The sequence below is a fragment of the Artemia sp. Qi Xiang Cuo genome, chromosome 16 (assembly GCF_049724085.1).
Source record: "Artemia sp. Qi Xiang Cuo chromosome 16, ASM4972408v1, whole genome shotgun sequence".
Lineage (NCBI taxonomy): Eukaryota > Metazoa > Arthropoda > Branchiopoda > Anostraca > Artemiidae > Artemia > Artemia sp. Qi Xiang Cuo.
The window spans coordinates 41,223,557-41,251,097 of record NC_142809.1 but is presented as its reverse complement, the minus strand read 5'-3'; the positions used below and the strand labels follow the sequence as shown (position 1 = coordinate 41,251,097).

General features: G+C 35.9%; 2 protein-coding genes across 2 annotated transcripts; one reads left to right on the top strand and one right to left on the bottom strand.

The window, feature by feature from the left end:
• Positions 1-599: 599 nt before the first annotated feature.
• Positions 600-27,475, bottom strand: LOC148942910 (uncharacterized). Its single transcript, XM_089101984.1, has 2 exons — positions 27,430-27,475; positions 600-1,278 (listed from the first exon to the last, which is right to left on the bottom strand). Exons 1-2 carry the CDS (start codon positions 27,466-27,468, stop codon positions 679-681), a joined length of 639 nt encoding a protein of 212 aa, XP_088958110.1. The 5' UTR covers positions 27,469-27,475; the 3' UTR covers positions 600-678.
• LOC148942911 (uncharacterized) lies at positions 5,170-19,191 on the top strand. The gene is made up of 2 exons (XM_089101987.1): positions 5,170-5,197; positions 18,652-19,191. Exons 1-2 carry the CDS (start codon positions 5,177-5,179, stop codon positions 19,123-19,125), a joined length of 495 nt encoding a protein of 164 aa, XP_088958113.1. The 5' UTR covers positions 5,170-5,176; the 3' UTR covers positions 19,126-19,191.
• Positions 27,476-27,541: the final 66 nt, after the last annotated feature.

The following is a 27,541-nucleotide window of genomic DNA, read 5'->3' as shown; positions in this document are numbered from 1 at the left end:
ATTAATGAATATTGTCTACAATTTAGTATTTCTTTGTATTAGTCTGATACTTATTGAAAATAAGAAACTTAAGCAAAAATTTAACTACTTAGTGAACATATTGTACGTTGAACTGAACATCATGAATCTAGTATCTCAGAGAAGCGCCGCCCCTCCAACGCTTTTGTTATTCGGCAGAAATTTTGCGAAGTTGCCCAAAATTTAGCAAAATTCTTGATTTCTACAGAAAATTCGGCATTATTCAGGTAGCGATTCGGTAAAATTTACAAAGATCGCCCCTCCAATGAAATGAGTCTCGGGACGCCCCTGCAGAGAAGTGTTTTGAATTACAGGTAGTTATAGTAGGCTTTTTAAAATTATGTTCTCTGCAGGTTTGTACATTGCAATCAGCTTAACCTTCTACTGTTGAATTTTTTATCAATAAAGTTAGAAATGTTTTATTTTATAATACTTTATCAGGTAAAACAACATAACTTTCACTGCGGATGAATTAAAGCAAATTAGGACTACTTTTTGAAGGAGTTGAGACAACTTGGAGGAAGGTATTTATGTAGAGTAAAAAACATCATAAGAGGAGGTTAGCGAAAATTAACTAGCTACTATATCCAAAATTTATTAATTCTAAAATACAATTTACTATAGTAAAAAAATAAAGGTTAAAGCATTAAAAATGTTAGTTTAGAAGGTTGAAGCCAGGGCCAGTTCTTTGGGATCATTGCTCTCGTATTTTGTTTTGACAAATAGTCGCCATGGACCAAATGAATCCGGAATCCATTTGTCACTTTTTTTTTGCATTGCAATATGCTCTACAACTGGATTAAGACGTTCACGATAAAGCTTATGCTCTTCAAACTTGTCTTTGTTGGCACTATTCTCAATAGCTACCTTATACAAGAGTGCTCTCTCTTTGCGGCTCTTTACTGAAGTTCCTGGTTCATTCACATCTGAATGAACAGACACTTCGTCTTTTCTTATAAAAGTTTTCTCATTGTTATTCCCAGAGATATTTTGCAATTTCCTTGATTCAAACTCAAGATTTCCAACTTCTATGGCATCACCTCTGTAGGTATCTTTTATTTCTTCAATAAACTCTAAAGGTAGCTTTGAAAGATGAAGACTATGAAGATCTTCATCGTTCTCTTCTGTACCGTAATCGTCCTTTACTGCATCACTTTGTTCTCCAGCTTTTTGCAATATAATAGGCTCATTTACTCCTGCTACTCTTTGCAATATAAGACCACCACTTCCTGTCGGGCTAAGTAGAGCGATGTTGATCCTCTGAAAAATAAGAAACCTTAAAATAAAGTAGTGGTTTCATTGTTGAGTTTCCAAGAAGAAATACAATTGAAGTAGAAACAGTGCTGCCACAAACAGTGCAGAGATTTTGTAGACAATTTGATTGTCCTATATCTTCTTTTTTTAACGGGGGGGGGGGTTCTTAAAATCGCTTTTTGTTTGGGACTTTTAAATATGGTTTTTTTTTTCTTTGTTTTGTTTGTGCTGAGACTTTGAAAGGTTGAAAAGTATGGAAAATACTTTTCTTCTATTTTTTTGTATTTATGTCATTTCTGTTTTCCTCTGTTTTTTTTTCCAGGCCATAGTGCCTTACGGAGGATTCTAAGTTGAAGTGTTTTTGTAGTAAATTTATTGGTTGAATAAATTGATTGATTGATTGATTTACCAGCCTTGAGTAATAGCCATCGGCCATCGCCCTGGCCATCGCCCTGTGTTCAGTGTTGCCAAACTTAGAAGAAAACACCCATCGCCAATCACCCAGTCTTTCAAATTGATCACATTGTTACCAAATTTTGCCTCATATAACCTAAAGAACTATTAAAAATACTTTAACACAATTACTTCAGAGCAGAGGAGATTCTAAGGGGTATTACCAGCCGGTTTCAGGCTTATTTATAACCAGCCCGAAGTAATAGCTTATCGCCCTGGCCATAGCCTTACGTTCAGTACAGGCTGGTTATAAGGCTGGTGATAAAGCGTTTAAAGAGATTTAAGCTATAAGAGATTTAAAGAATTTATAAGAGAATTCAAAGTGTAAGCGTTAATCACCAATAAACGCTTTAAATCGCTAATAAACGCTTTATAAAATATTACTTTTCAATTGTTTATTTCAATAAACAATTTAAATTGCACTTTATCACTTATAAACGCTTTAGACCACTTATAGAAGTTTTAGATCACTTTTAAATGTCAGGAAATGGACCAAACCATGAGGAACCCTATATGAAATTTTTCTTTCTTAAAGCACTTGCAAACGCTAAAGATCAATTAAAAGCACTTTAGAGTAGCATTGATTACTTACAAACACTTTATATCCCTTATAAAATCTTCATATCTCTCATAAACACATTAGATCATCTACAAACACTTTAAATCACTTACAAACTCTTTAAATCACTTGTTTGCTTTCGATCATTTATAATCGCTTTAGATAACTCATAAATTCTTTACTTAACATGTAAACGTTTTTGATCACTTATAAAATGATTTAGATCGTTTGTAAACGCGTTAGACCACTTATAAACTCTTTAGATCATTTATTCAAGCTTTTGATCTTTTAAAAACATTTTGGATAACTTATAACTGCTCTAGAAGGCGATTTAGAACGTATTTACTTATAAATGTTTTAGATCAATTAAAAAGCTGAAAACTACATATTATTGCTTTAAATCACCTATAATCACTTTAAATCATTTATAAATGCTTTCGATTGCTTTAAACACTTTTGATCACTAAAAACGCTTTAGATCACTTAAAAACATTTTCGGTCGCTTATAAATGCTTTAGATCATTAATAAGCGCTTTAGATGAATTAAAAGTGCTTTAGATCACTTATAAACGCTTTATATCACTTATAAGCACTTTAAATCACTTATTTGCCTTAGAGCATTTAAAAGCACCTTAGATAACTCATAAATTCTTTAGATAACTTGTAAACGCTTTTGGGTCACTTATAAAGACTTTTATTCATTTAAAAACGTTTTGGACAGCTTATTAACGCTGTAGAACACTTACACACTAAAAAATCTTATAAAGGCTCTAGATTGCTTTAGGCACTTTAAAACATTTGTAATTCAAAGACGCATCTATAGCGTGAGACCACTTATAAACACTCTAGATTACTTATAAACAACCAAGATCATTTTAAACAGTTTTTGATCACTTTGAGCGCTTGTAAACATTTATAACTGCTTTAGAACAATTATAGGCACTTTTGATCAAATTTGTAAACATTTTTCTAAACGCACTTTTGTAAACTTTTAGATCACTTATGAACACCCTAGATAACTAATAAACACTTTAGATTACTTATAAAAGCTCAACTGCACTTACAAATACTTTTGATGACTGACAAACACCTTATATCCCTTATAACCCACCTGAACTGAACATAAGGCTATGGCAAGGCCGATGGGCTATTACTTCAGGCTGGTTATAAACCAGGCTGAAACCGGCTGGTAATACCCCTTAGAATCTCTTCTGCTCTGAAGTAATTGTCTTAAAGTATTTTTAATAGTTCTTTAGGTTATAGGAGGCAAAATTTGGCAACAATGTAATCAATTTGAAAGACTGGGTGATCGACGAAGGGTGTTTTCTTCCAAGTTTGGCAACACTGAACATAGGGCGATGCCAGGACAATGGGCGATGGGCTATTACTTCAGGCTGGTTGACTTTTTGGGACATAAATGCAGAAATTTCGGACCTGAGCTCGGGATTTTGAGAAAAGAATATGTACTAAACATTACCCTCAGAAGCTTTATTTACCATAGGTATGTTAACTCCATGACCTTTTATTCAAAATTAAATTAAATTCTCGGTTGCCGTTAGAATCAAAGAAAAAACTTCTAAGAAAACCGTAATCGTTGGTGAATACGCGGGAATTTATTTAGGAAGGGAAGCTTTGATGGACTTTTAAACTTTGAAAAATTGAAAAGTGGGTGATATATATTATCAAAATAAAAGAATTTAAGAAACATCGATTTTTGGTAAAATATTGATTTTTGTTGGGGGAGGCACATACCTGCTACATTTGGGCTACAATGAATGGGCTATGGTTCACTTTCTACTAGACAGTAACTATGATGGCCTTAATTCATTAAGCTACTATTAGCACGTCAAAAGCAAATATGTATAATTACTAGCCAAAGAACAACAGAGCTAATCATAATAAACATGAGTTTCATTTCTTAGTTTTTATCAAGAAAAGCCTGAGGTTATCTTCTAAGAAAAAGGAGATTGATAAATTCATTCGTTTTTACTCAGGAGAGCCTCGTCCTTCTTTTTACTGTACCATTACTGTACAGAATTTTTTTTCCAGGATAAAGGTGTAATATTCAGGAAACTATATATGGTAAAAGAGGTCTACGTTTTTCATGTTGCAAAATGAGTTAACTAACTGATTGTTGTGCTGTGATTGTCATATAGATAATGTCACACAAATAATGCACTGGAAAAAACAAATAAAAGCGTTTTCTAGATAGGTCCATTTAAGGTCTAAAAGAAAAAAATCTGTATTTCCAAATATGTCTTTCTTATTTTTAAAAAATAATATAGGCTAGTTCATTCCAGCTGGAATTGCCCTTTTGAAATTTTTAGTTACAATGGAAGAAAGGTTAAGAATATCTGGCCACGCTTAACGGAAGAAAGATGATATGTTGCCGAAGATTGGGCTTTTTGACCATCCATCTGGGGATTTTAGAGGATTTTTTACCATAAAAAAGGATTTTAGAGGATTTTTAGGGTTTCTGTGTTTTCTAAAATTATGTAGTTACGTTATATTTTTTTCTTCTTTTTTTAATTTTTTTGGACTCAATTATTAGACTGTGTTTAATTTTTAATCATGTTCCATAAATTTTTACGCAATGAATTACAAATTCAGCTTGCGAATGAATTCCCTTTGCAAACAATTTTATACCCAGGTTTAGTTTTGAACGGCTGAGTGAGCGTAATTACCAATTTGGTAAATTACCAACATCAACATATACTAATTTTCAAGAACAGAGATATTATCGTGCGGAATGAAGCTTTTTAAATGCCAATACCTTGAAATTCCTAATTTGTATTCCTATCGAATAGTTTCTTGAAGGTGAGGGTCTTTGCATAACTCCTTACCTTGCTTTTATTAAACCTCGCTTGCTCTTTGATAAGTAAACATATAGTGATGAGAAATAATAACAAAAAGGTAAGTACTTAAATTTTTTTTAAAGAAAAAAACAAGTAGGCTATAAGCTATAAGAACGTCCTTTTGCTTATTAGTCAATCTTCTACTAATTGGAAAACTTTTCAGTAAATTACTAGTTTTCAGAATTCTTCTGATATAAGGAAATAAGACGAGTCCATTTTTTCTTAATCTTGCATAATCGGCAAAGTAGTAATTTTTTTGTTCAAGTTTCAGCTTGACCCTCCACTTACGTAAGAAATGCTAGTATTCTTGTTCTAGTATTTTGTTCTAGTATTTTGGCCCATAGATAACAGTTTTAGCCTCAATTCTAAAAGTTCTGAGAACTACAATTTAAAGAGTTTCTTAACCTCCCAATCTCAGAGGCCGTATTGGCGTATGATATATGAATTGTCCCTAAACATAAAAGTAGTCCATAATGAGGACGGATGCATGAGTGTATCTAGGACGTGCAAGAGAGCATTGAATTATATTTCAATAATACCTTTTCTACATGTGTATTAACAAATTCATCACCATAATCCGTTTGAATTTTCCTATAACAATCTTTTTCAAGATTACTTTTAATTGCCTGTATGCTGTAATAAGTGACTCAAGTTTGTGGCAATGAAGTGAACCCCAGTTGTGTATTTATGCTGATTAAATAAAAAAAACAAGTTTTTTAAACTGAAAGTAAGGAGCGACATTAAAACTTAAAACGAACAGATATTATTCCGTATATGAAAGGGGCTGTCCCCTCCTCAGCGCCTCGCTCTTTACGCTAAAGTTTTTTATTGTTTTAAAAAATAAAGTTGTGAGACAGAGTCAAACTTTTGAGATAACTTTTGAAATTTTGAGATAGCCATTTTGTTCAGCATAGTTTATTTCCCGATAGAAAATATATTTTTGAGGAGGACACTTCACCACAACCCTCAGGGCAAGTGTTTTAAGTTATGCCCTGGGCGCATATGAGGTTTTTATAGAAGGCGTTGTCATAGAAAGTTTAAAAAAGGCTCATTCGATTGGAAATTTAAGTGCTAGTGCCAATTTTATGAGTCGAAAATGATTGGAGTGTAACTAGCCCCCGACCCCCCACGCCCATTATTTCCCCCACCACAACCAATCATAATTTTGAGAAAGCCATTTTGTTCAGCGGGGTTTATTTCCAGATAGAAAATATATTTTTGAGGAGGAAACTCCCCCACAACTCTAAGGGCCAGGGTTTTAAGTAACTCCCTTGGGATATATAAGGGTTTTATAGAAGGCGTTGTCGTAAAAACTTCAAAAAGGGCTCATTCGATTGGAAATTCAAAAAACTCATGCCCTTTTCGATAGTCGAAAGTTATTGGATGGCACCTCGCCCCCCCCCCACGCCCATTAGTTCCCCAAACTCATCCACAAAAAATTTTGAGATAGCCATTTTGTTCAGCGTAATTGATTTCCAAACAGGAAATATATTTTTGAGGAGAACACTCCCCCACATCCTTCATAGCACAGTTTTTAAGTTATACCCTGGGGGCATATAAGGTTTTTATAAAAGGCGTTGTCGTAGAAACTTCAAAACAGGATCATTCGATTGGAAATTAAAGAGCTAGTGCCCTTTTTAATAGTCGAAAATGATTGGAGGGCAACTAGCCCCCCCCCCCACGCCCTTCATTCCCCCAAAAACATTCCAATCAAAATTTTGAAATATCCATTTTGTTCAGCGTAGTTGATTTCCAGATATAAAATGTATTGTTGAGGGGGCTAATATCCCACAGCCTTCGTGGAAAGGGTTTTAAGTTGTGCCCGGGGGGAATATAAGGTTTTTAAAGAAGGCGTTGTTATAGAAACTTCAAAACAGGCTCATTCGATTGGAAATTAAAGGGCTAGTGCCCTTCTTAATAGTCGAAAATGACTGAAGGGCAACTCCCCCCCCACTCCCATCATTCCCCAAACACATCCAATCAAAATTTTGAGATAGCCATTTTGTTCAGCGTAGTTGATTTCCAGATAGAAAATATATTTTGAGGAGGACACTCCCCCACAACCCTCAGGGCAAGGGTTTTAAGTTATGCCCTGGGGGCATATAAGGTTTTTATAGAAGGCGTTGTCGTAGAAACTTCAAAACAGGTTCATTCGATTGGAAATTAAAGGGCTAGTGCCCTTCTTAATAGTCGAAAGTGATTGGAGGGTAACTAGCCCCCCCCCCCACGCCCATCATTTCCCAAACACATCCAATCAATATTTTCAGATAGCCATTTTGATCAGCTTAGTTGACTTCCAGACAGAAAATATATTTTTGAGGAGGACACTCCACCACAACCTTCAGAGCAAGGGTTTTAAGTTTTGCCCTGGGGACATATAAGGTTTTTATAGAAGGCGTGGTCGTAGAAACTTCAAATCAGGTTCATTTGATTGGAATTTAAAGGGATAGTGCCCTTTTTAATAGTCGAAAATGATTGGAGGGCAACTAGCCCCCCCCCCCCCTCCCAAGCCCATCATTCCCCCAAAAATATTCCAATCAAAATTTTGAGATATCCATTTTGTTCAGTGTAGTTGATTTCCAGATAGAAAATATATTTTTGAGGAGAACACTCCCCCACAGCCCTCAGGGCAAGGGTTTTAAGTTATCCCCTGGGGGCATATAAGGTTTTTATAGAAGGCGTTCTCGTAGAAAGTTCAAAACAGGCTCATTCGATTGGAAATTAAAGGGCTAGTGCCCTTTTTAATAGTTGAAAGTGATTGGAATGCAACTAACCCCCCTCCTCCGACGCCCATCATTCCCCCAAACACATCCAATCAAAATTTTGAGATAGCCATTTTGTTCAGCGTAGTTGATTTCCAGATAGAAAATATGTTTTGGGGAGGTCACTCCCCCACAACCCTCAGGGCAAGGGTTTTAAGTTATGCCCTGGGGGTATATAAGATTTTTATAGAAGGCGTTGTCCTAGAAACTTCAAAAAAGGCTCATTCGATTGGAAATTAAAGGGCTAGTGCCCTTTTTAATAGTCGAAAATGATTGGAGGGCAACTCCCCCCCCCCCACTCCCATCATTCCCCCAGACACATCCAATCAAAATTTTGAGATAGCCATTTTGTCCAGCGTAGTTGATTTCCAGATAGAAAATATATTTTGAGGAGGATACTCCCCCACAACCCTCAGAGCAAGTGTTTTAAGTTATGCCCTGGGGGCATATAAGGTTTTTATAGAGAGCATTGTCGTAGAAACTTCAAAACACGCTCATTCGATTGGAAATTAAAGGGATAGTGCCCTTTTTAATAGTAGAAAATGATTGGAGGGCAACTAGCCCCCCCCCCCCAAGCCCATCATTGCCCCAAAAACATTCCAATCAAAATTTTGAGATAGCCATTTTGTTCAGCGTAGTTTATTTCCAGGTAGAAAATATATTTTTGAGGAGGACACTCCCCCACAACCCTCAGGGCAAGGGTTTTAAGTTATACCCTGGGGGCATTTAAGGTTTTTATAGAAGGCGCTGCTATAGAAAATTCAGAACAGGCTCATTCGATTGGAAATTAAAGGGCTAGTGCCCTTTTTAATAGTCGAAAATGACTGAAGGGCAACTCCCCCCCCCCACTCCCATCATTCCCCAAACACATCCAATAAAAATTTTGAGATAGCCATTTTGTTCAGCGTAGTTGATTTCCAGATAGAAAATATTTTTTGAGGAGCATACTCCTCCACAACCCTCAGGCAAGGGTTTTAAGTTATGCCCTTGGGGCATATAAGGTTTTTATAGTAGGCGTTGTCGTAGAAACTTCAAAACAGGCTCATTCGAATGGAAATTAAAGAGCTAGTGCCCTTCTTAATAGTCGAAAGTGATTGGAGTGTAACTAGCCCCCCCCCCCCACGCCCATCATTTCCCTAAACACATCCAATCAAAATTTTGAGATAGCAATTTTGTTAAGGGTTTTTGAATTCCAGATAGAAAAAATATGTGTGAGAAGGATACTCACCCACAAACCACAGGGATAGGGTTTTCAGTTATGCCCTGCGGGTATATAAGGTTTTTATAGAAGGCGTTGTAGTCGAAACTTCAAAAAAGGCTCATTCGATTGGAAATTAAAGGGATAGTGCCCTTTTTAATAGTCGAAAATGATTGGAGGGCAACTAGCCCCCTCCCCCCCTCCCACGCCCATCATTCCCCCAAAAATATTCCAATCAAAATTTTGAGATAGCCATTTTGTTCAGTGTAGTTGATTTCCAGATAGAAAATATATTTTTGAGGAGGACACTCCCCCACAGCCCTCAGGGCAAGGGGTTTAAGTTAAGCCCTGGGGGCATATAAGGTTTTTATAGAAGGCGTTCACGTAGAAACTTCAAAACAGGCTCATTCGATTGGAAATTAAAGGGCTAGTGCCCTTTTTAACAGTTGAAAGTGATTGGAATGCAACTAACCTCCCTCCCCCGACGCCCATCATTTCCCCAAACACATCCAATCAAACTTTTGAAATAGCCATTTTGTTCAGCGTAGTTGACTTCCAGATAGAAAGTATATTTTGAGGAGGACACTCCCCACAACCCTCAGGGCAAGGGTTTTAAGTTATGCCCTGGGGGCATATAAGGTTTTTATAGAAGGCTATGTTATAGAAAATTCAAAACAGGCTCATTCGATTGGAAATTAAAGGGCTAGTGCCCTATTTAATAGTCGAAAATGATTGAAGGCCAACTGCCCCCCCACTCCCATCATTCCCCCAGACACATCCATTCAAAATTTTGAGATAACCATTGTGTCCAGCGTAGCTGATTTCCAGATAGAAAATATATTTTGAGGAGGATACTCCCCCACAACCCTCAGGGCAAGTGTTTTAAGTTATGCCCTGGGGGCATATAAGGTTTTTATAGAAGGCATTGTCGTAGAAACTTCAAAACAGGCATATTCGATTGGAAATTAAAGGGATAGTGCCCTTTTTAATAGTCGAAAATGATTGTAGGGCAACTACCCCCCTCCCCCACGCCTATCATTCCCCCAAAAACATCCAATCAAAATTTTCATATAGCCATTTTGTTCAGCGTAGTTGACTTCCAGATAGAAAATATATTTTTGAGGAGGTCACTCCCCCACAACCCTCAGGGCAAGGGTTTTAAGTTATGCCCTGGGGGCATATAAGGTTTTTATAGAAGGGGTTGTCGTAGAAACTTCAAAACAAGCTCATTCGATTCGAAATTAAAGGGCTAGTGCCCTTTTTAATAGTCGAAAATGATTGGAGGGCAACTAGCCCCCCCCACGCCCATCATTCCCCCAGAAACAGTCCAATCAAAATTTTGAGATAGCCATTTTGTTCAGCGTATTTGATTTTCAGATAGAAAATATATTTTTGAGGAGAACACTCCCCCAGAGCCGTCAGGGCAAGGGTTTTAAGTTATGCCCTGGGGGCATATAAGGTTTTTATAGAAGGTGTTCTCGTAGAAACTTCAAAACAGGCTCATTCGATTGAAAATTAAAGGGCCAGTGCCCTTTTTAATAGTCGAACGTGATTGGAGTACAACTAGCCTCCCCCCTCCGTCATCCAAAATTACCCATGACCCATCCAAATAAAATTTTTAGATACCCATTTTGTCCAGCGTAGTTGATTTCCAGATAGAAAATATATTTAGAGGAAGACACTCCCCCACAACCCTCAGGGCAAGGGGTTTAAGTTATGCCCAGGGGGCATCCAAGGTTTTTATAGAAGGAGTTGTCGTAAAAACTTCAAAACAGGCTCATTCGATTGGAAATTAAAGGGCTAGTGCCCTTTTTAATAGTCGAAAGTGATTGGAGTGTAACTAGCCCCCCTCCCCCCCCCCACGCCGATCATCTCCCCAAACACTTCCAATAAAAATTTTGTTCAGCGTAGTTGATTTCCAGATAGAAAATATATTTTTTAGGAGGACACTCCCCCACAACCCTCAGGGCAAGGGTTTTAAGTTATGCCCTGGGGGCATATAAATTTTTTATAGAAGGGGTTGTCGTATAAACTTCAAAACAGGCTATTTCGATTGTAAATTAATGGGATTGGGCCCTTTTTAATAGTCGAAAGTGATTGAAGGGCAACTAGCCCCCTCCCCCCGACGCCCATCATTCCCCCACACACATGCGATAAAAATTTAGAGACAGCCATTTTATTAAACGTAGTCTTAAGTTCTGAAAATTAGGTCTTGAAGGATGACAACTCCCTCACAGCCCTCTGGGCAAGAGCTGTAATTTGAGGATTCTCCGAATCCTTCCCATTATTTCTTATGGAAGGGATGCTCGTATAAACTTTAGAGAGGGCTCATTTGACTGAAAATTGAAAGTTCTTGTTCACTTTTTAAGAGTCAAAAGAGATTGGAGGGAAACTAGCCCCTCCTCCTCCAAGCCAGAAATGCATCAGATAAAAATTTTGAGATAGATATTTTGTTAAAATAGTTCAAAGTTCTGATAACAAAAAACTCCAGTGTCGAAACAGCCCACCAGGGCCCGGGGGTAGGCGTTTTAAGTTATGCCCTGGGGTATAACTTATTAAGGGGGGTTTATAACTTGTGGGAAGGGGTTTTGTATTGGAAGAACACATAGGAAATCTATTATAATTATCCAACTATAAGGTTAAAATGCATACTCTGTAATAGATGCAAAATTGCTTTGGTACACAAAATCCTATTAAGGTCAATTCCAAACAGTCGTGATCCCTTTGTGTCAGCAAGTGAAATGGTCTAAACTCCCTTATTGGATCTATTTTTTCAATCAATTCATTGTTGTCAATCGCTGTCCACAAGTTATGCAAGCTGTCTATTGTTCATATATAGGTTTTTATCAAAGAGGTAATCGTATAGACATTGAAAAAAGCCTCAATCGATTTAAATTGAAAGTTCTAGACCCGTTTTTCAAAGTCAAGAATAATTGGACAGTAAGCACCCCCCCTCCATGCCATAAAAGCTTGAAACTTTTTGCAATCAAAAACGAACAAAAATTAATTTAAAAAAACTTTCCGAAAAAATAAGTTTTTCAAAGAAAAGTAAAGGCCATTTTAAACTTAAGCTCAGTTGATACAAATACATGTCAAAATTATAACTCAAAACGGCCAGATATTACAGTTAACGAATAAATAAAATCAAAAAAAAGCGAAAATTATATAAAAAATCATAACAAAAAACATACAGAAGGAAATAATCTAAATGAAAAAATAAATATTAAAGTTAGTAATACCAAAAATGAACATAAAAATCAAGCTTAAAACGAAAAAAAATGTTTTGCTATGAAAGTATAAATGAAACTTAAAACGAACAGAAATTAAATATACAATCAATGCGAACAAACATACAATATATATTAATGTAAATGAATAAATAAATCTTAAAACGAGTGAAACTTAAAAAGAATATGCAAATCAGGTTTGAATCGAATAAAAATAACTACAAACAAGAGTTTGGGTATCGCCTAACTGCAGAAGCCTAAAACTTACTGTGTCATTGGCGCTTTACTGAAAACGAATTATATTACAAATGTTTTCTTTTGTACTTAATATTGAAAATAAATATTAAAATTACAGTAAAATTTTGAACTGATGAGCTTTTAGCAATTAATATCATTATGCATCAAATATTCAGTTTAATTTATTAGTTCTTTTCAAGATTGGTCAAGACAAATATAGTTTCACTACAACAAAATTTGGATACTGCCCCCTTCTTTAACTGTAAAAACCTAAAGCCTTCTGCGTCATTGGTGCTTCACTGAAAACGAATTACTCGTATATTACAAATCTATTATTTTCCATTTCTTACAGCATTGAAAATGAAAATAAAAATTACAGTGAAAAAAAATCTTGAACTGATGGATCTTTCAACAATTAATATTATCATATATCTAATATTCAATTTGATTTTGATTATACTTTCCAAGACTGTTCAAGACTCATATAGTTTTGCCATTTTTTTTTAACTCTGCCATTTTTTGTAACTAATCATGTTTGTTTGTTATGAAAACATTCTATGGCTTCTAGGCATTTCTATTTGAGCGGAAAACTTCACCTTAAACTTTATGGAACATGTATTTTCTTGTATGCAACACCAAAATATAATAAAATGTCAAGTCTCGGAGCGTTCCACCCCTTGCAAGCAAGTGCCATTGGTATTTTTGAATCGGCATGGTCAATTTAGGGGGTGGAGGGTAGGCTAATTCTCATAGCAACCCCATTCCGTCGTGGTATGATTCACATTTTCAACACCTGGCGTCCATACTATCATATAATCTACCAAGCATAAAACTACCCCAAATCAGTATCAATAAATAAATGAAACCCAAAACGAGCAAAAATTAAAATAAATATTAGAGTCAAACTCAAAACGAGCATAAATCAATATGAGTAGGGTTCAAACCCCTATGCTTTCTAAAAGCCAGAATATAATTTGTACTCTACTTAAAAAAAATTCAAATGAGTTTACTGAAAAAAAAATGTGTATTGTCAATTTAATATACATATGCTGATATTTATTCCCTAAAATATTAATTAATTTTTGATTTCTTAAAATTACAAAAGTGAAAATACTTCAAAGAATTGTTTTCAGTAAAGCGCCAATGACGCAGTAGGTTTTAGGCTTCTGCAGTGAGGCGATACCCAAACTCTTGTTTGTAGTTATTTTTATTCGATTCAAACTTGATTTGCATATTCTGTTTAAGTTTCACTCGTAATAAGATTTATTTATTCATTTACATTAATATATATTGTATGTTTGTTCGCATTGACTGTATATTTAATTTCTGTTCGTTTCAAGTTTCATTTATACTTTAATAGCAAAACATTTGTTTTCGTTTTAAGCTTGATTTTCATATTCAATCTAAGCACTACTCGCTTTAAGATCTATTTATTCATTTATATATATTATTACTTGTTGTATGTTTTTTGCTATGATTGTTTATTTAATTTCTGTTCATTTTGGGTTTTATCTATTATTTAATAGTAATTTCTGGTCGTTTTGAGTTTCAATTTTAACAGGTTCATATCTACAGCTTATGTTTAAAATGGGCTTTAATTTTATGTTAAAAAATTATTTTTCGGAAAGTTTTTTTTAATTAATTCTTTAAAAATGACCCCTTAATCACAAAGGCCGTTAATTAGAATAGGTAGCTCTTATGAAAGTACTAAAAAATCTTTGGCTTAAAGAGCGAGGTATTGACTAGAAGGTAAACCCATTCATATAGCTAATATTTTTTGTTCGTTTTAAGTTTTGATGTTGCTCCTTACTTTCAGTTGAAAAACTTGTTTTTTTATATTTAATTTCTGATTTTTGTTTTTAATAATGATGGGAAATCCGGCGCCCCCTTCATAGCCTTGTCCCTTCCCCCATGAAAACTTCCTTCATGAAAAGATCCTCCCATATAACCCCCCACCCACCCCCACTACCAGAAAAAATTTCCCCAGAAAACGTCTGTATACTTCCCAATAACCAATACTTTATGTTAACTTTGGGTAAAGTTCATAACTTTCAGCCCTCCACCTGGGGGCTTCGAGGGATTAAGTCATCCTAAAAGACATAGTTACAATATTTTCTACTATGCTGAACAAAATGGGTATCTCAAAATTTTGATCGGGTGACTTTGGGAAAAAATGAGCGTGGGAGGGGGCCTAGTTGCCCTCCATTTTTTTGGTCACTTTAAAAGGGCACTAGAACTTTTAATTTCCGTTCCAATGAGCCCTCCCACAATATTCTAGGACCACTGGGTCGATACGAACACCCCTGGTAAAGAAAAAAAAAAAAAAAACAACAAAAAAACAAATAAACACGCACCCGTGATCTTTCTTCTGGCAAAAATGGAAAATTCCACATTTTTGTAAATAGGAGCTTGAAACCTCTACAGTAGGGTTCTCTGATACGCTGAATCTGATGGTGTGATTTTCATTAAGGTTCTATAACTTTTAGGGGGTCTTTCCCCCTTTTTTCGAAAATCAGCCAAATTTTCTCAGGCGTGTAACTTTTGATGGGTAAGATTAAACTTGATGAAACTTATATATTTGAAAATCATAATTACAATCTTATTCTTTTGGTGTATCTATTGGTATCAAAATTCCGTTTTTAGAGTTTCGGTTACCATTGAGCCGGGTCGCTCCTTACTTACAGTTCGTTACCACGAACTGTTTGACAAAGCAAGGTGAAGGGTGAAAAAAAATGATTTCACCCTCCACTTGCGTAAGAAATACTCGGTTTTAATAAATTTATTACTAATGGCATATATTAGGCTGTATCCTGGCTGAAACCTAAAATATTTGCGATCATAGATAAGCGCTAAAACGTAAATTTTAAGCCTTTCAGTTGTGAGCTATAGGCTATGTCCGTTCACTAATCTCAATAGGCTCTATTGCAGTTTTTGGTACTGTTTCGCTTAAAAGTACACAACGGCTATAGACAGTCGAATGAATGCCGTGATGGAGACCCGTAAGCGGGTAATCAAACAGTTGGTGGTAACGAACTGTAAATAAGGAGCGACCCTGCTCAATGGTAACAGAGACTCTAAAAAACGGAATTTTGATACCAACAGATACATCAGAAGAATCAGGTTTTTACGCTGGTTTCAAACATATAAGTTTCATCAAGTTTAATGTTATCCATCAAAAGTTACGCCCCTGAGAAAATTTGACTTATTGTCGAAAAAGGGGGAAACACCCCCTAAGAGTCGTAGAACTTTAATAAAAACCCCACCATCAGATTCAGCGTATCAGAGAACCCTACTAAAGAGGTTTCAAGCTCCTACCTGCAAAAATGTGGATTTTTGAATTTTTTGCCAGAAGAAAGATCACGGATGTGTGTTTATTTTATTTTTTTTATTTTTTTTATTATTTTCCCAGGGGTAATCGTATCGATCCAGTAGTCCTAAATATCGTGAGAGAGCTCATTCGAACAGAAATGAAAAGTTCTAGTGCCCTCTTTAAGTGACCAAAAAAATTGGATGGCAACTTGGCCCCCTCCCACGCTCATTTTTTTCCCGATTTCACCCAATCAAAATTTTGAGATAGCCATTTTGTTCAGCATAGTCGAAAATCTAATAAATATGTCTTTGAGGATGCCTTAATCCCCCACAGTTCCCGGGGGAAGGGCTGCAAGTTATAAACTTTGCCCGTTGTTTACATATAGTCTTGGTTATTGGGAAGTATACAGGCGTGTTCAGGAGGATTTTTTTTCTAGTTGGGGGTCGGGTTCGGAGTAGGGGTTACGGGGGGATCTTTCCATGAAGGATATTTCCTTGGGGGAAGGGACGGTTCTATGAAAGGGGTGCCAGATTTCCAAGCATTATAAATAGCAACATTAACACTTAAAATGAACAGAAATGATTATGTATATGAGGGGGTTCGACCCCTAGTCAATACCACGCTCTTTACGCTGAAGGTTTTTTAGTACTTTTGAAATAGATATCTATTCTAATTAACCGGCCTTTGTGATTAAGGAGTTGGTGATTCGAAAAAAAAATTCGAAATTTAGCGTAAAGAGCGAGGTATTGACTAGGGAGTGAACTCCCTAATATAAGTAATAAAAAAATACGAATATAGAAATTCGTTACGTAAGTTAATTCGTAATTTACATCAGAAAAAAATTTCGAGAAAGCCAATTAGCCAAAAAAAAGGAAAATTAATATGCGAATTTCGTTTTAATTATTTATGTACGGTGAGCCAAAATCAAAGCTGCATTAATTCAAAAATCCTCAGAAATTAATTTAAAAAAACAAGCTTTCTTTTAACTGAAAGTAAGGAGCGACATTAAAACTTAAAACGAAGAGAAATTATTCCGTATATGAAAGGGGCTGTGCCCTCCTCAACGCCTCGCTCTTCAAGCTAAAGTTTGACTATGTCTCACAACTTTATTTTTCAAAACAATAAAAAAAAAACTTTAGCGTAAAGAGCAAGGCGTTGAGGAGAGGACAGCCCCTTTCTTATACGGAATAATTTCTGTTCGTTTTAAGTTTTAATGTCGCTCCTTACTTTCATTTAAAAAAAACTTTAATTGCTATCTAAATTCATCGAAGAGCGTGGTTTCTCATTTAATTTAAAATATTTAAACTGTTGTTTTTTGGAGTTTAGGAGGGAAGGAAAGGTACCGAGGCTAGGTTAGGTTAGGTTAAGTATTTAATATATGCAATGCTTTACCCCCCCCCCCTAATTGGCAAAAGAATAAGCCAAAATTTGTTTCTAAACTATTATATATTCATCCTACATTATATTTTCTTATTAGCATTGACCAAACTTGACTGTGTACCATTAAGCGAAACAATACCCAATTTTCTTACTATGTTACTTAATTAACGCCAGGTTTGATACGATTTGAAATGAATAAGACAAGACAGAATTGCGGAACGGTCAGAAATAAACTAAACTTTGAAATAATTGGAGAATAGAAAGTGGACTGAAAACTACTGAATCTGCCAGGAAGGAATCTTTAATTGAAACCTCATAGAAAAACAAAACTAGAAATGGAGTGTCACACGAAGGACAAACTCGAAGCTGAGCGCGGTAGAATTGTTCAATGGAATGTCCACTAGCTGCCAACTGGCGTACATTTAGGAATTTCACTTGCTTTACTCCAAATTGCGCTTATTAAATTCAATTTATTTATAACCTGTCAAAACAAAAAAGGGCGCAGATCCCCTAAATAACATAATACATAAGGGAAGAAAAAGAAAAAAGAGAAGAAAACTTATACACTGAACAAAAATAAGTAACTTTTACAACAATAACAATCATAGACATAATCACAAATCACATATCATAATCTCTAGATAATTACGACATAAATCAAAAGACATAAAAAAAAAAAAATCATAACCCAATCATAAAAATCATAAAAATAATCACACTCCACCTACTTGTGCCTCGCGTGGTACACGTTTGCCGTGTGCGACACGTGCAACCTTGTGTTCAAAGCTTTTGATAGTAAACAGCCCTTTAAAACTGTTAAAAGATAGCAGTAGTATATTATTAACATTGATACATGGCCTGCGGGAACTGAAAGGGTGGTATATTACTTCAAATAGCCTCAATGTTGCAGGATTGCGAGAAAAGAATCATGTTTTGTGTTTAGACTGTTATTAATAAGCAGCTGTTTATCAAAGATAAACATTTTGAAGCACTTATGATGCAAGAAAAGACAATTTGGTATCATAATTTCAAGTATTTTTGTGAGTGAATAAATAGGACATCATGGATTCTGAAAAAGAGAGAGAAAGAAAGAGAAATTTCTAAATACCTTAGAAATTACACAAAAATAAGGAAATAGGTTGAACCAGTCATTAAAACCTGCATTATTTGAACGCATGGGATGTAGACCTATTGTAAAATCATTGAACCCAATAAAATATACGAAACGATAATTTAAGTTTGTCCGGTTTAGTGTGGCACATTACCTAAGGATTTATTTTCCATTTTTCAAATTGATTTTCACATCTCCTTTCAGAAAAACTTTCAATTCCTTTTCAATTCTTCTCATCCATTTTAGAACGTTTCAAGAATTTAAGCTGAGTTGATTTCCTATTTCAGTTTCTTCCCGGCCTTTATCTGCTGTTATTGTTCACGCAGGAAACTCACTTGTTTTACACAGGCAAGCCACCAAGACCAACTCTCCAAAGGCCACTATTTACGAGCTCCAGCAATGCCAAGCCAAAGGAAAGGCTTTCTAATAATAATCATGGTAATCGAACTGAAGAACGAAGAGTCCATAGTTTACTAAGCTATTATGGGAAGCCAGGAGACCCAGTTACTCCTCGAGGGTTGTTGACAGTTTTTCGGCTTAAAGATCCAAAGGTCAGAAAAGAAAAAAGGGGCAAAAAAGGTGTTCTAATACCTGATATTGACGATGTTGAATATCCAGACTGGATAGAAAGATTGTGGTTTCGAAAAGTAGATACTCTTGCTGAAATTGGGCTGATACCTTTCAAAATTGTGTTGCACAGCCGGCTCTTTGCTTGGTTTAGAAGAAATGGTGAAAATTCAGATGACGACTTTGAAGATTAAGAAACAAATACGATCTCAAAATATTTATTTATTTTAAACGCTATATTTATTAAATAAAAATGCTATACCGAGATAATTTTTTAAAGTATACGAGGCATTAATTCCTACAATAAGACTGGAATGTTAGCCAGGTTAGGCAAGTTTCTACGGTCAATTCTTTATTCATTTATGTTTTCCCCTAGAATAGTTGCTTATATAACTTTTGAGGAGCAGTCAGGGTCGTTAGTGATATTTTCAATAGCATTATCTAGAGGGATTGCAGGAAAACTTTTAAAATAGTGCCGTAAAAACAATATTTTTTTTTTATATCTGATCTGCCTACCTACCTCTTATGAACAATTATTCTTGTACCTACCTTAAGCAATACCCCCACGTGCACCTGGACTCTTATAAATCGGTCATGATTGTATTCGATATCTCATTTTAAAGGGGGGTTCAACTGAGAAAATTTTCTTTAATTGCTTATCTAATTTTACAAAGAGGAGAAAAAAAATACTTATCTGCATCACACAGTTACACAGCCTGTCCACCATTTATGAAATATATACTCAATGATTTTTAATTCGGACCGTTCTTAGCCTCAGATTTGTAATCACAACAACTTGTGAAATATGTCCTTTGTATATTTTGTTTTGGAAGTATGTATTACAATATTAGCCTTACATTTAAAATCCTCTAGCTCAAGAATTCAAATGATCCTATTTTAGGGGAGTCAAATGTTTGAATATCGTTTGTAAGGTATGCACTAAGAGTGTTTTGATTCATTGCAGTCATGCTGCGATCTTATGGTATTGTATGGTATAGTATGTTTGGCACATTCAAAGTACCACAGGGTCATGGCCACAAAAAAAGAGAACAACAAACAAATAAATTTAAAAGATTGACTTTAAACTTTTGATCAAAACCATTAAAGCAAGAAAACCATTCAAAATCAAAAATACAAACAAGCAAAAAAAATTATCACAAAACACCCTCCCGATGGGTTACACCCACACGAATAAACCGCACCAGGTTCTCAGTACTATTAAAACACCCATTTCCCAACAGTTTTTTCCCCCAAGTCTCATCCCCCTCAACCAATCCAAAAATCTCCTTTCTCAAATCCCTTAACCCTTCACAATTCCCTAGTAAATGTGACAAATTTTCCTCCCACCCTCCACACATTAGGAAACAGTAAAAACCACTTTTCATTTTAACCCTTCCATAATATCTTCTTCTTCCCCCAAGTAGCACAGTATGAAATTACCCACTTTCCCCAAGAGGCTACAAGAAATTACCCACTTAATATTATCTCTGGATAGCCCAGCTCTAAAATGTGCCTCCTGTCTCCATGTCTCTTTAACCCTAAAATGCAAACCAAGAGAGTAAGAGGTTCTTATCTGGCACTCCCACTTCTGAAATACGTATCTATGTATTTGAAACAAAGAAATAGGGGCGTTGGTGGAATGAGCATCAGCCACATGAAATATGCACTGGATGTATTTGGGTTTTGGAACTCTAGATGCCAATTTAGGCACAAACATTTACTCAGCTAGTTAAGACTGCTTATCTTCAAGTTGAAAAAGGCATTTATGAAGGAGTGATGGGGCGTTTCAAGGGGAACATTCCCAAATACCCTTGTTAAGATCTTCGAATCCTGCGGATGTAAAAACATAACATGAAACTTCAGCGAGTTATGGCGTGACCCTCTTTGTGAAATAAGCACTCCGATGGCTTAGCCATAGGTGTTCAGAATTAGCAAGCACAGCTTTGTGATCAATGGTGCAACAGATATGTTTACATATATACAGAGGTGTGGTGGAGCAAGAGAATCCTGGATGGAAACCGAACCCAAACAGCCTAATTTTTTTTTTTAGAAATAAAATCGACAGAAAACACATCTTGAATGGACGGGGAATGCAGGGGAAAATAAACAAAGTTCCGTGTTTCAGGTCTTTTAATTATCCAGTTTGCAAATCCTTGTATGCATGAGGGCTTTAATTTCAAATGGGTGCTACCTCACATTTCTTTCACTATCCGTCATATATAATGGCATTGACAGCATGGTAAGTACAGCCAGAGGGTAACAGTCCAAAATTATTCAAAAGTCCATAAAACAAAGAATTTATAGAAAGTTTTAGGTGAAAGGTGGACATTTGACCCCTTGATGCAATATCTACAGATTGTAAAACTATATGAATAAAAACTCTAAGATCCTTAAGGCTTTATACCGACTACTCAGTCTCCCTACGTCATTTTATGTAAATACGAATATTCAGACTTCGACAAGGATTTGCAATTGCATCGTTGAATAGCCCAAAAAGAGGCTCTTGATCCTTTGCATCCTAAGCTCCCCCCCCCCCCTGTTTTTTCGTCTAAAGTGTTATTAAGAGCTATTAGATCCCTGATTAGATTGTGCAACGCAAACGCCTATAATCAAACATCATCAGACCTCTAAAAGGCTCAGACCTCTTATAGGCTATTAGCAGGCATTTCATAAAGCTGAAAGAAAGGCTTTGGTAAAAGGCTTGTCCTTGTATGGTATACCAGATAAGTATATTAAAGTGATTAATGCTATGTAAAAGGACGCTACTGCTGCGATTAAGGGAGGAAGGAAGATTGGTAGTCGATATGGTTCGGAATCAGGAGCTATGCAGGGTTGTGTCCTATTCCAACTTGTATGGATTATTTTGACAGGCTTTGTCTTAAGGAAAACGGGAAAGGTAGTGAGAGAAAATTGAACCAAATGGGAAAGTAAAACTCTCCTAGACTTAGAGTATGTAGATGCTTTGAATATCTTATATAAAAATGCTAGCAAAAATAAAGACTGAAGGCCTTGAGACTTTAGGGTGCAAGACTAAGTTTCAAAATTAATGTTGAGACGACTAAGTAACTTGGCCTAAAAGTAAAGGAGATTAAACATGAAGTTGGGTAGCATATCACTTAGTAATATGATACTTCTTAGATTGACAGATGCTGTTGACAAAGTGACAAGAGAAGAACAGTGTGGTTTTGAAAAGGGTAGAGGATGTATCAACCAAATTTTCACTCTTAGGTTAATAATTGAGTAGTGCCTGAGTTATCAAACACCTTTGGTCCTCAGTCTTATAGATCATGAGCAAGCGTTTGCTTTTGCTGATAGAACAGCTTTAGCGAAGGTCTTATCCTTGTATAGTATACCAGACAAATACATAAAGTGATGAGTTCTATGTATGAGAATAACACTGCTACGGTTAAGGTAGGAAATAAGATTAGCAGCAGGTTTCATATTAAATCAGGAGTTCAGCAGGGTTATGTTCTATCCCCTTTACATGGATCATTTGATGGACTTTGTCTTAAGGAGCACAGGAAAGGCAAAGGGAGAACACAAAATCAAATGGGGAGGAATTTTTTTCTAGACTTAGATTATGCTGATGATTTAAGCATCCTAGATAAAAGTGTGAGCAAAATAAATGAATTTTTAGAGGTTTTGTGAGTTCAGTGTGCTTGAATAGATTTGAGAATTCATGTTAAGAAGGCTAAGGCGCTAAGGCTAGGAATAAGTGAAGATGAAAAGGTGACGTTGGCTAAGGAAAAGATTGATCAAGGGAAAAGCTTCACTTACCTTGGTAGTATTATTAGTAAGGACTGTGGGAGTAGAGAAGATGTTAAAAGTAGAATAGCCAAGGCTCAGGGTGTTTTTTCACAGTTGGGAAAAGTTTGGAAGAATTTTAGAATATCAGAAGCTATATTCTACTTTTAACCACTGTGCTATTTGGTCACAGTAGTCAAATATGGCTCTGAAGCATGGGTGTTTCCAAAAAAAAGGATACGGGTTTGCTAGATTTTTTACAGGGAAATTGCCTAAGGATTGTTCAGGGAACCCGGCTTACAAACCGTATTTCAAACAGTAGGCTGTGCGAGAATTGGAGTTCAATTCCACTTACTAGGGCTATAATGAGAGAAAGTTTGAGATGGCTTGGACACGTTCTACGGATGATGGAAAAGCACATTCTTGGTGCGTCTTTTAATATATTTTTTTGTGTGTATCCCCCTCAAAAAAAATACCCCAAATCCCAAACAAAAAATGCGGATACACCTTGGCTGTATACTAAGTTTAGGATAATAGAAACCAGGTTAATAACAATGATCGTGTATGCTTCTAAAACGTGAGCGCTTCGAAAGACTGATGAAAGTTTGTTCAATGTTTTGCAGAGGAATTGTGTAAGGATAGTCTTAGGTATTTGTTTGATTGACCGTATATCAAACAATAAGCTGTGCAAAGAGTATAGTTAGATCTGATTTTCTACGCCTATAATGACATAAAGGTTTAGATGGCAATCACGTCTTGGCCGAAGCCGAGTTGGACGATTGCCGACTGCCAAAGATTGTGCTATTTGGTCATCCACGTGGGAGCCATTTCGTAATATGGCGGAAAGAGGTCACAAGAGGAATTTCAAAGAAAATTGGTACTTAACGGGAGGGTTTAAAGAGAAAGGCTTTGAATGGCTGTGGTTGAGGAGGAGTTTGCACAGTAGTGTTTATCTCGAGCGGTTTGGTGCATCAGTCAGCTAGTAGTAGTAGAATTAGAAATAGTAGTTAATCATAAAAGATTCCTGGGATTCTTAAGATTATGTTAATAATCAAAACACAATAAGTAATTTGTTTTCAAATAGTGCTTAATTTTCAACAAAACTAGTTTGCACAAATTGTTTAGCTGACTGATTACAAATCCAAGACTAATATTTCAATGTTCTCAATAATATTTTAATATAACTAATCTAAAGCCAAAATACATTCATTTTATGTTTCACAAGCTGCAGACTTGTCACACCTTAATGAGTTCACAGTCATAACAGTACTTTTGGTCATGACGATTGGACGGCCCAAAGCAGGGTTACCCCCTCTCTGACGAACCATATCCTTCATTGTCTCCAATCTTATTTCTTAATGATTCAAAACCTTACACCTTGCACAAATCTTAATCTGAATGAAATAAAACTCAATAAACATTTTAAAATGATGGTAGATATGCACCAGAATGGGTTTATGAGGTTCTCTGAGCCTACTACTGACAAACGTGAATGTAAAATTGAAATGTAGGCATGCAAAACGCTCGTCAATTATAGAGTTCACAGAGTTACAGGGCCGTATCCAGGATTTTTTTCAGGGGGGAGGGGTACCAAAAAAAAGCTTTAAAAACCATCAACTTTTAGATTCTAGAACTATGAAATTTTAGATTCTGCAATTTGAACTTCATTTCTATCAATATACTTTTAAATGGATATATAAGTAACTTTTCTGAAAATAACGTTTGCTGTTGTCTTTTTAGTGTGTTCACTTATTTCTCAAAATAAGCTACAGGTCTAGAAATTTCACCCCCAATATCGAATTTTTAACATTATGTTAAAAACGTTCAATTGCAACATTAATCTTTAAGTATGAGCATTGAAATTTCTTGCAGTGTCTACTCTATTGAAAGTTCTAGTGCCCTTTTTAAGAGACCAAAAAGATCGGAGGGCAACTAGCCTTTCTGCAACACCCCTTTTTCCCCAAAGTTGTCAAATCAAAATTTTATATTGTAATTTTGTTTAGCAAAGTTGAAATGTCCGAAAAATATGTCCTTAGGGGTACCATGACCCCCCCCTTCCCCGCCCCAGTCTGTGGGAAGAGACCTGTAAGTTAGGAAATTTTCCAATTTTTCACGGATATTATTTGCTATTTGGAGGTATGCAGAAATTGTTGTGAAGGGATTTTGTGCTTGGGGTGGGTGTCATTAGGGACACCCCCGCCGGGCGGTAGACTTGCCAGGGAAAATTTTACACTTGGGGGATTTGACAGAATTCCTATACGAAATTATTTTTATTTGTCTCACTTTTTCTTTGCCAACTCAATTTTGCAGGTGAAGATGTTCCAGGGGAATCACCCAGGGGTTTTTTTCTGCGTGTTTGAATTTCCGCGAAAAAAAAAACAAAAAATTCAAAAAGAAAAATTAAACAAGATTTAGAAATTAAAGCCTTTTTGAAATGGAAATATGCTGAGGAGAATTTTTCAGGCTGAATCGCCTGCAAGAAAGTTTACGGGGGGGGGGGGATTTCAGCGAGGATGGAACTATCCGGAAAGAATTTTACGGGGGCTTATTCTACATGGGATCAAATTTCCACGAAGGAATTTCTCTTAAGATGGGGATCTTTCACACACTGTGAGCCAGATTTACCAGCGTTATCTTAGGCAGCGCAATTGCGCTGCCTAAGTAAAGAACCTCGTTGGTACAATGTATTATTTATAGTTAATTTTTTTCTTTAAACCAGGGCACTTCGTATCAAAGGAGTTGTCGCAAACACTAAGGAAAGGGCTCATTCAATTGGACATTGGAGAGGCCTATGCCCTTTTTATGAGTCGAAAGTGATTGGAGGGCAACTAACACCCCTTCCACGCCCACCGTTTCCCAAGACACATCCAATAAAAATTTTGAGATAGCCAATTTGTTCAGCGTAGTTAATTTCCAGATAGAAATTATGTTTTTGAGGAGGATACTCCCACACAGCCCACAGAACAAGGGTTATAAGTTATGCCCTGGGGGCACATAAGGTTTTTATAGAAAGTGTTGTCACAGAAACTTAAAAAAAGGCTCATTTGATTGGAAATTCAAAGGGCTAGTGCCCTTTTTAATAGTCGAAAGTGATTGGAGGGTAGCTAACCCACCTCTCACGCCCACCTTTTTCCGAAACACATCAATCAAAATATTGAGATAGCCATTTTGTTCAACGTAGATGAAAGTTCCAGAAATTAGGTATTTGAGGATGACACCCCCCCCCAGGCCCTCAGGGCAAGGGTTGTCAGTTATAAGGTTTTTACAGAAAGCGTTGTCGTAGAAACTTTAAAAAAAGGGCTCATTCAATTGGAAATTGCAATGGCTAGTGCACTTTTTAATAGTCGAAAGTGATTGGAAGGCAACTAACACCCCTTCCACACCCACCATTTATAAAAACACATCCAATCAAAATTTGTGATAGCCATTTTGTTCAAAGTAGTTGAAAGGTCCGGAAATTATGCCTTTGAAGATGACACTCCCCCCAGAGCCCTCAGGATAAGGGTTGTAAAGTGCAAATTATGTTCTGACCTTTGGAAGGCATAGGGGTATTGAGCCCTACTCATGTTAATTTCTGCTCGTTTTGATTTTGACTCGGTTATTTATTGTAATTTCTGTTCGTTCTGGGTTTCATTTATTTATCGATGTTGATTTATGGTAGTTTCACGCTTGGTAGATTATTTGATTTTATTTTTGCTTATTTTTGCTTTAATGGAGTTCTTTACTTTTCTTTGAAAAACTTATTTTGCGGGAAAAGTTTTTTAATTAATTGGTAAAACGATTATAAGTTAAACAAGTTAAAACAAGTTTTTTAAACTGAAAGTAAAGAGCACCATTAAAACTCAAAACGAACAGAAACTATTCCATACATGAATGAATTCCCCCTTTCTCAATAATCTGCTCTTTAAGCTCAAGTTTGATTGTTATTCCATTTTTTTAAGACTGGCTCCTGAAACCCGATTAGAATAGGCAGCTTTTAAAAGTGCTAGAGAATTTACCGTGAAGAGCAAGGTATTTAGGAGGAGACATCCCCTTCATATACAGAAAAATTTCAGAATTCATATACAGAAGGCTGAGTTTGATACAAAAAATATAAATACGTAGATTTGACTAAACTTAAATCTTCAAGCCGTATGGGTTGATAATAGCTCCAAAATCCCCATGTTTATACCTATATTTGAGAATCTCCTAGACAATGAAACATTTAGGTTTTGTACCCCTAGAAAACTTTTGAGATGTTCACAGAAAACAATTATTGCTATTAATAAACATTAATTAGTTCCAAGAAGCAGATAGCTTTCTTAAACTAACTTACCTATTTTCTCTACTGGTGCTAAGGAATCAATGGTAGGGACATTCTCCTTTAAAAAATTACATGGTCAGATAAAAAGTTCATGAACTTGTAATAACAAATCTTTTCTAAGTTATTCATTCGTTTATTCACGTTGCTTATAGACCTAAAAAACTGAAAAAAAAAATCTAAATTTGGTTTGAAGCTGGGCCAGAGGGTCCTATAACACCCTTCCATCCTTGACAGGAAGTAATAAGAGCCATCAGGGGTGAAAAGTGCTTATCAAATGTTTTTGAGAGTATGGCAATCTTGGGAAAAAGGTGAATTGAGTGAAAAAAAAAGAAATTGTAGGATAAATAGGCAAAAACTGAATATTTAGTGGCGTTGGTGTATGTCTCCAACTCTTTCTTTCCCCTGTGTATTCAGTTTTTGCTATTAATCCTGTGATAAGAGTCTTAATTACCAAACAAAACACCAACAGAAAGGATGTGATATAAATCATTTCAACTGTGAGGATATTAACAAACTGATTAAAACTCTTCAATTTTTAGTGCCTTGAATTCCTTAATTTGTAT